The sequence below is a fragment of the Prosopis cineraria genome, unplaced genomic scaffold, assembly GCF_029017545.1.
Source record: "Prosopis cineraria cultivar Desert tree isolate PC_DT_omini unplaced genomic scaffold, ASM2901754v1 PC288, whole genome shotgun sequence".
NCBI classification, from domain to species: domain Eukaryota; kingdom Viridiplantae; phylum Streptophyta; class Magnoliopsida; order Fabales; family Fabaceae; genus Prosopis; species Prosopis cineraria.
The window spans coordinates 26,126-36,847 of NW_026555615.1; the positions used below are offsets into that span (position 1 = coordinate 26,126).

Below are 10,722 nucleotides of genomic sequence, written 5' to 3' on the forward strand. Positions count from 1 at the left end.
AGAATCTAAGAAAAATATGATAAAATAACATGAACTTCGAGATGTTAATACTTCTCTACAGTATGTTGAGAAAGGGAAAATCACAGTTTAATTCAGAATATTGAATTAATGATCATTAAGTCTCCAACAATTTTTTTGAAAAATTAGTTGAAAATATCTATACAAATAATTACAAATCCAAAAGTTTCAGTTATAAATAATAAATAAATATTTAAGTATCAAATATAACTTTTTGATTGTAACAAGAACTTCTATTTGAAATTGGTTAAATTGATATTTACAATTTATTTTGTAGAAAATTTTATTAGTGATCTAACTACCATTAATTCAAAATTTTGATACCTACTTGTCATTCTCCTTGTTGAGAAAAATAGGCATATTATAAATTTCTTGAAGTTTTCAAGTTCTTGTTTTGACATAATTTCTTTTTTAAAATAAAATGATCATATTGCTCATCTTAAAAACATATTATTGGTTGCCAGAGCTCCAGCTGTGAATCAAAGATCTATTGTTCGAGCTGTTGAATGGAGCTTTGACAACCAAATACGTCCTCTGTCTCAAATTATAAGACACTTCTAGATAAAATTTTATATACTAATAAACCTCATTAAATACCCTTATGTTACGTTTGGATGGATGGATTTCATTTGAGAATTTAAATTTAAAATCTCATCTGTGAAATCTTACATTTAAATTCATAGATTCTAAATTCTTTGTTTAAATAATATAAAAATTTTAAATTATAATATTAAAATCATTTGTTTAGATCTAAAGTAAAATTTTATATTTTATATTTTATATTTGAATTTAAACAAAACTTGAATGACTGGTTAAAGTCGATGGTCTGAATGGCTAACTTTCACTAGGATCAGACAGTCAACTTTGACTGGGACTATAGCACTAGCGATGACTGAGACAAGACGGCCAACTTTCATTGGGGCCGAACCAACGGTGATGATAAGGATTGGATGGCCGTCTTTCACTAAGACTGAACTGATGACAACCACTAGGATTGGACTTTCTACTTTCCATCGAGATCGGATCAACGGCAACCACGAGGACTAAACGGCTGCCTTCCACCGAGACTAACGATTGACTTCTACAGGATTGGACAAACAGCGATGACTTGGACCAAACAGCTGACTTCCATAGAACCATACCAATAGCAACCACTGAGGTCGAACTAACTACGTCCAACAAGACTAGACCAATAACAACAACCTGGATAGGATGGCCGACTTCCACCAAAAATGGAAGGCCGACTTCCATTGAGATTAGAACCAATGGAAGTCAACCGTCGAGTCCTCATCATCACCATCGATCTGGTCCCTGTGGAAGTTAGCCGTCTAGTCTTGATGGTTGCCATCGGTTTAGTCCTAACGAACGCCGTCAATCCGATCTCGATAGAAGTCAGCCATCTAATTCCCGTCGTTGCCATCGATCCCATCCCAGTAGAAGTCTACCATCCAATCCCTATGGTCATTGTCTATCCATCCAAGTGAAAGTTGGCCTTTCGATCCCTGTCATCTCCATCGGTCTAGTCTTAGTGAAAGTCGGCCATACGATCCCTATGAAAATTGGCAATCCAATCTTCATCATCACTATCAGTTCAATCTCGATGGAAGTCGGTCATCTAATCCCATTCAACAGTGGCATCTTGTTTTTGTCAACTTTGACAGTTCGGTCCAATTATCGTTGGTGAATCGATCAAGCCTTTGTAGATTTGAGTCAAATTACAAAAGAGATTGAGTTAGAATTTAAAATAATACGGGTTTAGAAAGGATTTTAAATTACAAAAAAATTGAGATAGAACTTGGATTTGGATTTGACCCAAATTCAAATCTAAATCCAAATCCATATGTATCCGAACATAGCATTAACAACCTTATTTTTCTAAAGCAAAATATAAATTTTTAAAAATATCCATTATTTAATATATTGAAAAGAGAAAGGATCAAAATTAATTATAGAAAGAGAAAGGGCAATATGTTATAAATAACTATTAAATATAATTATATAACTAAAGTGATATATATATATAATTTATTTAAACAATTCAAATCATAATATTATATACATAATATTATATGTTATAATTATTGTTTCCAAACTATATTTCATACTACTCATTTAAACTTTCATTTTTAGTTTAATTTTAATAAAAATAACTCCATCTCAATAGCTTTATATCATGCTAAAAACTTGCTTATATTTGTTTTAATTCAAACTAGCAAGCAAAGTTTTAATTACAAAATAAGGAGCTCGCGATTTTTTTTTCTTTCCCAGCATGTTTCCTTTTCTCTTCCAATCATGATTCTGGAAGCAGATAAGAGAAGTCTAGAACTCTCCACTTTCTCCCGGTTTCTTCTTCTTCGCCCACCATCTCCAGCGCTGCCGGCGAAGTGGGAGCTCAGCACCTCCATGCGATGCCCAGGTCCTCAGTCGTGCTCCCTATCTCGGTCTTCCTCGTATGTTGCTCTGCCTTCGCCATTCTTGTTCGCGTCTTACTGTGAATGTTTGTGTGCTGCTGGATTCTTTTTCATCCTCTCTCGTCTGTTTGTTGCTAGTGTTTGTGTGAAGTAGGAGATCTTTTGCTGCTGAAGGCCGCCGGATTCTTCCACATCTTCCCCTGTTCGTGCTGTCTTTGTTCTGGTAAAGGAGTGAGAGCCCAAGGAGAGAGAGAGCGTCTAGTTTTCGCTTCACCATTTCCTCTTCATTTATGACTTGTTTCTCTAATTCTTGCCATCGGTGTGCGTCCTGGATCTTCCCTATAGATTCTCCGTCTACGCCGTCAACTTGAAGTGTTGAGCTGCATGATTTCTGTTTTCCTCTACTTTCTTGTTTGCTGGTCGTGTGATCTCGTGTTGTGTGTGTGTTCTCAGCTTTCAATTTCCTTGTTCTTCTCAGCATGAGTGTCAAGTATGTGTGTGTGGTAAGTTCAGCTTCTCTTATTCTTTACTGTTGTTGGTTGTTCAAACTTCAATCTTAAACTTCATTGATTGTCGGTCATTCTCCCCTGTTTTTGGTATCACTGCCGTGCTCATGAGGCTGGACAAAATTTCGAGTCTGCCCTTTTTAAATTCTCATATGCTCCATAGATGGGTGAATACCACCTGTCTTCTTTTCCTCGGCCAGTTTATACATAGATATTGGAGTGAATAAAAATTTGTTCTTTTCCATTTGTTCTGTGGCTGTGCATAAGCAAGGATAGGAATAGTGTTAAAGTAAGTTTGAATTGTGGATTAGAAAGCTTATTTTGAATGGCAATCATGCTTTAAGCAACTTGTTATTGTAAGGGAGAAATCTTGATTATTGTGGTAAATTATATGTGATGGTTATACTGTGATTAATAAAAAAAATTATATACACACACACTCACACTTGATTAAAATTTAGTATAAAAATTGAAAGGCAGATTAAAATCTAATCAAAGTGTCAAATAGAAAGGTAGACTTAGAAAGGTAGACATGTAAAGTATTGAAAGGATTAAAGAAACTGAGATTGGGTTGACTAAATTATAAGGATTTAGAGTTCGATTGGTTATAGTGTTATCAATATTGGAAGATAATTTATTTGGCTAGAGTAAGGCCATTAAATTGTTCATCACTTTAAATAGGGTGTTTAGAGGAAGGGAGACATGGATGAAGTCGAAAGAAATGAATTTTGGTTCTTGGGCATACTAAAGGTAAGTGGATAGCGTCTCAACTGATTTTTTTTCAATTAAAATTTTATTTAGTAAAATATTACATTTTTCTGGAAATCATTTTAATAGCATTAATGCAATTATTGGATATTTGTTGATTAACTTTACTTTATTTTGAGAAATTAGCTTTATCAAATTTAAAATGTTATTTGATCAATTAAATCAAGTTTGGACTTTGATTGTGAGATTTTTATTTTATCAAATATTAGATTGATACAGAGAATGATTCTTGCGAGTTCAACTTTGAAAAGTTTTTGATTATTTGATAAAGGCAAGCATGAGCGTTGGATATGAAATTTTATTCTGGAAAGTTTCAATGCTTAAAAGTATTCATGCGAGTTTGAATTTGAGAATAAGAACTGTATCTTGAAAGTGATGATTTTCTTGCATGTTTGAAAATGGTTTTAAAAATGGACTGTATACAGAACACTGGTTGTTAACGGCAGTTCCGTTAGCCCTTGGTGCGCCATGCTACACCTAGCTAGCAGGGTGTGTATAGGAGGTGCTAGCCCCGTGCGATGGCCAACGCACGTGAAACGGAGGGATGGTTATTCGTGAGCATCATACTCACGTTTGTTTCATGGCTTCAGCTGCATTTGGTTACATACCCTCGTGGACTATGTGTTTACGTTTGTTTCGTGGCTTCGGCTGCGTTTGGTTACATACCCTCGTGGACTGTGTGTCCACGTTTGTTTCGTGGCTTCGGCTGCGTTTGGTTACATACCCTCGTGGACTGTGTGTCCACGTTTGTTTCGTGGCTTCGACTGCGTTTGGTTATTTGCCCTCGTGGACTGTGTTTCCACGTTTGTTAATTATTCTGATAAGTCTTTATAATTATGAATCCAAGTATTTGATGATTTTTTTATACTATTAGTTTTTGTTTAGTAATTTATTTATAAATATTTATTTCATTTATGTGTTTTCTTGAAATCAAGTGATATTTTCATTTAGTATGATAGTTTAATGATTTGAGAGTTTATTTGAAATTTTATTGAGCCATTTTATTATGAAGTTTATTAATTTTTTTTTAAAGTTGTTTGTCTCTCAATTTATGTAATTACTTCAAACTTTCCTTTTTATTCATGTTCTATTATTTATTGTTGGGACGTTATTCACTGAAAATTATTATTTTGGTCTCAGATACGTTAGCTGATGTTGTGCCTTCCGCTAATTCTTGAGGGGTGGTAATATTCAGATGAGATGAAAAGTTGAAATCAAACTTCTTTAAAGTAAATTTCTTATGTCAGGTGCTCCATATAAGCTATAATTAGGGTCCTCATTCTTATGATTTATACTTTGATATTTACTGATCGGAAGAAAATTTCTTGCTGCTACTACTGTTTTGTAAAATATTAAATCTTTTGTTCGTATGGCTTGTATTGAGGATGGCTTAATTTATTATCAAGGTCTTCATGGCTTATAAATTAGAGTTTTCTTGAGTAAAAACTTTTAGGATATGGGTATTATCTCTATATTCTGTGCCAAACATGTTCTATTGTCGGGGTGTGACATTAGTGTTCTTGGAAAGAGTGGCGTTCCATATTTTATTAATTGATTATTATATCGATATATATATATATATATATATACACAATAACGGTTACTTCTAGTCTCACTAGCAAGGCAGCTTTTTCCTTCCCTTGCTACACGTGACCCCATGTTCGAATCAACTAGGGCCTGTTATTTTAACTAAAATCGCGCATGAAAATTGAAATTCAATTGCGACACGCCTACACTCACGATTCTGACCTCGATTTCAATGAGTCCATTTGATTGACCAGCGAGTCCGTCTAAGAGCATGTTTGGATTGCACTGTAACTTCAATTAGAATAGGAAAATTGAGGTTAAGAGGTAAAATGATGAAATTATCTTGTTTGGATTAGCAAAATCTGTGAACCTCAGTTGGCATGAAAACGTGCGTTGAGTTAAAAGCTCACTGCCCTGGCTTTTTCTTCTGCGCATTCACGTTGGTACCTGTTAAAAGTAATAAAATACATTTTTTGATGCGTTCTCTCTCTTATCTCCTATCTAATCGAGTTGTGCTTCCTATGCGTGTGTTGCTTTCCTGTGACCTTCCCATCTGCTCCAAAACAAACACAGATCTCGCATAAAGCTCTACACACTCAGATCTGTCTCCTTTCGTTAGTCATTTTCTCCCTCCGGCCGATCTCCAGCTCCAGTCATTGCGTCCAAACCGATCTCCAGCTCATTGCTGTCCTTTCTAGCATCCACCATGTCCTTGCTTTGAAGTGCTTCTTCTTCCCGTCGCCTCTCGATCTCCACTGTGTCCATCGGATCTACACTTCCCATCACCGAATCTGCTTTCCATCAGTTATCTCTATCAAGTAATGTCATCTCCTTCTTTGCTTCCTTCCTGTTGTGCTTGCTCTTCGTTCTTTATTTTTACTATCATGCTCAACTGTTCCAGAACTGATAATGCTTGTTATCCTCTTTACATTCCATCCCCTGTTTTGTTTACATTAGAGCAGAGGAAGATCTGGCTTTTTTTTTTGGAACTGAGTTGCTGGTCTTTGTTTTCATCCTCTCTAACCTCCTTCTGCCACTATTCAGACCATCGGTGAAGCAAGCTAGTGTAATGGTTGAGGTCGCAAGTCCTGGGTCCTTACTTCACTGTCCATTTTGCATCCTCCTCGCTACCATCCGTTCTCACCTTCATCGTCTTCTTCTTCCTTGTTTGAGAAGCAGCGTCTCCTTCTTCTGACTTCCACCATTGTTGTTTAGAGGTATGGATTTTTTACTCTTCCTCCCTACTTGGTTCTGTGCACTTGTGTGTATTAATGGATGAAGTTGTGCTGGGTGCCTCAATGCTAAACTTGTGCGTGTGAGTCTGTGGTAATGTTGTTGAAGTTGAAATTTCTCTCTTGAATTTTAATGCTTTTCGTAGCTGTTGAGAAAATAAAATATTTAAAAATTATGGAATTAAGCTGAAATTAGGTGCTGAAAGTATAATATGGATCAGAAATTGTGAATTAAAATAACTTTGTTTGGAGTGGATGAAGCTGTGAAATTCATCTCCTTATGATACCATGCATGTTGGAGTTTGAGGAAAAAAAGTGAGTTTAGCTAAAACTCCTAGTATGAAGAATAAGAGAATGAGGATGTGGGTTTGAATTCTAATTGAGTTTATATTGCTATTATGAAATTTTGGAAGTAAAATTGAAGAGAAAGAAGCTGGCATTTGTTTAAAGAATAATCCCCATGAGGTGTTTGATAAAATATCTATTAGGAGAGTTTTGTTTGAATTTAAATTTATTAAAATTTCATTAAACCTTTAGAAGACATAATTGGTTTAACTACTATAATTTTGTCAAATAAGCTTGTCATTGGCTGTTGAAATTTGATTATGAAAATATTGTGTAGCTACTTGAGTTCTTTGTAATTATTAAGTAGAGAAATTGTTGGGTAATAAATTTGAATGTTAAAAGTTTTATCATGAATTGAAAATAATGTACATTTGGTATTTTGACAAAATGTTTAATAGGAAACCGTATTTTAATGAAGTATTGAGCTATAATTTTGAGGAATTTTTATGTGAAAGTCCTAGTTCTAAAAGTTCCAAACCCATTATAATTTAATGTTAGGCACAATAATGTTTGAAGGAAACTATTGGATTGGTTAAACAAAATTAAAAAAAATTATCAAAACCTTATTATTTTTAGGGTGTTTGAAAGAGGAGAGATATTTATTAATCTTGCATGTTTGTGATGGTTGGCTAGTTTATAGAATAATGAACAACGACAAAGGAAAAGCTGTGTGGAATTCAACCTTGACAGAAATTTTCATTAAGGAATGCTTGGAGCAAGTGTACAAGAAACAAAGGAAGGGAACTACTTTCAACAAAAATGGGTGGCAGGCAACAATTGAGGGGTTTGAGGCAAAAACAGGAAAAAGGTATGAGCAAAAGCAATTGAAAAATAAGCTAGATAACATGAGGAAAGAATGGAACGTATGGCATAAGTTGTTTTCAAGTGAAACCGGCTTAGGATAGGATAGTGACAAGAATACTGTTGATGCTCTAGATGAGTGAGGGGAGCAAAAAAATCTTGGTATGGATTAGTTGTTAAGTATTTTTAAGATTAGAATTTAATTTGAGAATTTTAATTGTTGGTTATTTGAATGGTTGCAGGAAAATCCCCTTTATGGAAAATTTAGATATAAAGGTTTGAGATTTGCAAGGAAATTAACTTTGATATTCAAGGATGTCCTGGCAACTGGGGAGACACTTTTTGTACCATCTGCTACCCAGACCTAAATAGAGGATGATGATGATGAGGATGTGTACCACCCTACTATTGACCTTCGAGAAGGCTCCGGTGATAATGAAGAGGAGCTAAATTTATCTGACACTACAGCACCTACGGGAGTCACCGATGAGCTGTTGGGCTTGAATGTGACCACAAATACTGGTGGAACCAATGGTGATGAAAGTCAAGGCAAGAGAAAGAGGATTGTAGGCATTAGTGGGAGGAAAAAGCAAAAAGTCCCTGCCTCAATGAAAATAGCAGATGCGATGAGTGAAATGGCTAAGGATAATAGAGCAAGAACAGAGACAGTGAACAAGATTTTAGCAAATGACATAGGAGTTTCTGAAGTTGTGGCTCACCTAAATGGACTCTCAGAAGTTTTTGGTGATAAAAATTTGCATTGGAGATGTGTCAATCTTGTTCTGTACAAGCCTATGCGAGATGCTTACTGGCAACTTAAAGATCATCCTGATCACTTGGTCAATTGGTTGAAGCACCAAGTTTACCATCTACCAGATTGGATTTCAAAAAATACATCTACATGAATTTTTATCTAGGCTTATGATGACTTGACTTGTGTTTGACTTGTAGTTGTTTTATTTTGACTTGTGTTTGACTTATAGTTGCTTTATTTTGACTAGTAATTTGCAAATGATGACTTGGTTTGTAGTGAATATTTAACTCTTATCTAATGCTTATCTTATGCTTTATCTTTTATGATATTTATATATATTATGTACTTTATATTATATACAAATGATATTTACATACTATTTTACCTCAGGTTTAAAAATCATGGAAGATTCGAATGAATATATGTTAGGTTGAAATGAAGGTTGGGATGTACATGTGGTTCATCAACTACTTCCCTTGTTACAGCAAGATATAACGAAGCAAGAAGAAATATGTCAATTAATTAGTGAATATGTGATGCCATATGTGTGTAAAGAGCCACGGAGAACTAGCATGCAAACAGGACAAATGTGGGTCAATGAGATTTTGCAAGGTCATCCTGATCGTTGTTATGAAATGTTTCGAATGGAAAAACATTTGTTTAGGCGACTATGTGCGACACTAGTTGATCTTGGTCTAAAGAAGTCTAAAAAAATGGGAGTTGAAGAAATGGTTGGAATGTTTTTAAATACAGTTGGACATGGAGTTGGTAATAGGATGATACAGGAACGATTTCAGCATTCAGGGGAAACTGTTTATAGAAATTTTCATAAAGTATTAGCTGCCTGCCTTAACCTTTCCAAGGCAAACATAAAGCCACTTGATCCTTTGTTTCAACGATGTCATTCAAAAATTCAAAATGATCCACGGTATTGGCCATTCTTTAAGGATGCTATAAGAGCAATTGATGGCACTCATGTGCCATGCGTGGTTAGTGTTGCTGATCAAATCAAATTTATTAAAAGAAAGGGATATGCAACACAAAATGTTATGGCTGTATGTGATTGGAACATGTGTTTTACTTTTGTCATTGCGGGATGGGAAGGTATGGCTCATGATGCTCGAGTATTTGATAATGCCATATCAACTCCTTCAATGCATTTTCCACATCCACCTCCAGGTATATTTTATTAAAGTCACTATAATTATTATTGCATTGATTTAATGTTGGTCAAATTTACATCACTTCCTTTCATTTAATAGGTAAATATTATTTGGTTGATTATGGTTATCCAACACTAAATGGATATCTTGGTCCATATCGTTGCGAACGTTATCACCTTCCAGACTTTAGACAAGTTGCAGGATTTGCAAACAATAATGAGGTATTCAATTATTATCATTCAAGTTTAAGATGCACTATAGAAAGAACTTTTGGAGTGTGAAAGAATAGGATTGCAATTATATGAAAAATGCCCAAATTTAAATATAAAACACAAGTTCAAATTGTTTATGCAACAATGGCAATACATAATTTTATTAGGAGAAATTCAATTACTGACGAGCAGTTCATACAAGCTGAAGATGAAAGTGTAGAAGTCCAGGAGGAAGATATCGATATTGGTGAAGCATCTTCATCAAATCTACCCGAATCATCAAGACAGATGCAGCGTGTTCGTGATACAATTAGAGATCAACTTGTAAATCATATCAATTAAATATTAATTTATTTTAGGTTTTCATGGTTGAATATTTAAGATATTTTACTTATTAGTTGTGATTTTAACTTTAATATTTTTTATTGATTAGTTAGTCAAAAAAATATAAACATGCTTATTTAAGATTTAATATTTAAAACAAAAATTTCATGCTTATTTTTGCCATTAAATATCTCAACTAGCTTTTGAATTAAACCATCCAAATGAATTTCAGTTTATCTGACTGACTTTTTAAAAAAATAGTATCCAAACATAAATCACGTTACATCAACTGATTTTTTTTCTAACCTCAGTTTGCTAACCTTAGTTGAATCCTAACCTCAGTTGTAAATTTTTTAATCCAAACACACACTAAGTTTGACAAAAATTATGTCTGCAAGTGAGTTGATCAAATTTGAAGGGGCAATAATGTGACAGTGATTCAAATTTTAAGTTAAAGCAATATAAAATATAAGCATTTTTTACCCAAAAAAATATAATCATTTTTCAATTTATTTTGATCTAAAATATATGTATCTTAGCATTTGTCAAAAAAAAGTCATGTTATCCCTTGTATTTATTAACGTATATTTTTGTGTCTTTAAATTTATTACATTCTTCTCACTCATCATAAATTGAAACTATAAATAAAAAGAAAAAATAA

The 10,722-nt window shown here is 34.1% G+C and overlaps 2 protein-coding genes across 2 annotated transcripts; both read left to right on the top strand.

Annotated features, from left to right (window-relative positions):
* The first annotated feature begins 7,451 nt into the window (after positions 1-7,451).
* LOC129296237 (uncharacterized) lies at positions 7,452-8,513 on the top strand. The gene is made up of 3 exons (XM_054934831.1): positions 7,452-7,670; positions 7,851-7,884; positions 7,981-8,513. Exons 1-3 carry the CDS (start codon positions 7,452-7,454, stop codon positions 8,511-8,513), a joined length of 786 nt encoding a protein of 261 aa, XP_054790806.1.
* Positions 8,514-8,949: 436 nt separating this feature from the next.
* Positions 8,950-10,079, top strand: LOC129296238 (uncharacterized). The gene is made up of 3 exons (XM_054934832.1): positions 8,950-9,541; positions 9,625-9,746; positions 9,930-10,079. The coding sequence occupies exons 1-3, from the start codon at positions 8,950-8,952 to the stop codon at positions 10,077-10,079; spliced, it is 864 nt and encodes a 287-aa protein (XP_054790807.1).
* The last annotated feature ends 643 nt before the right edge of the window (positions 10,080-10,722 follow it).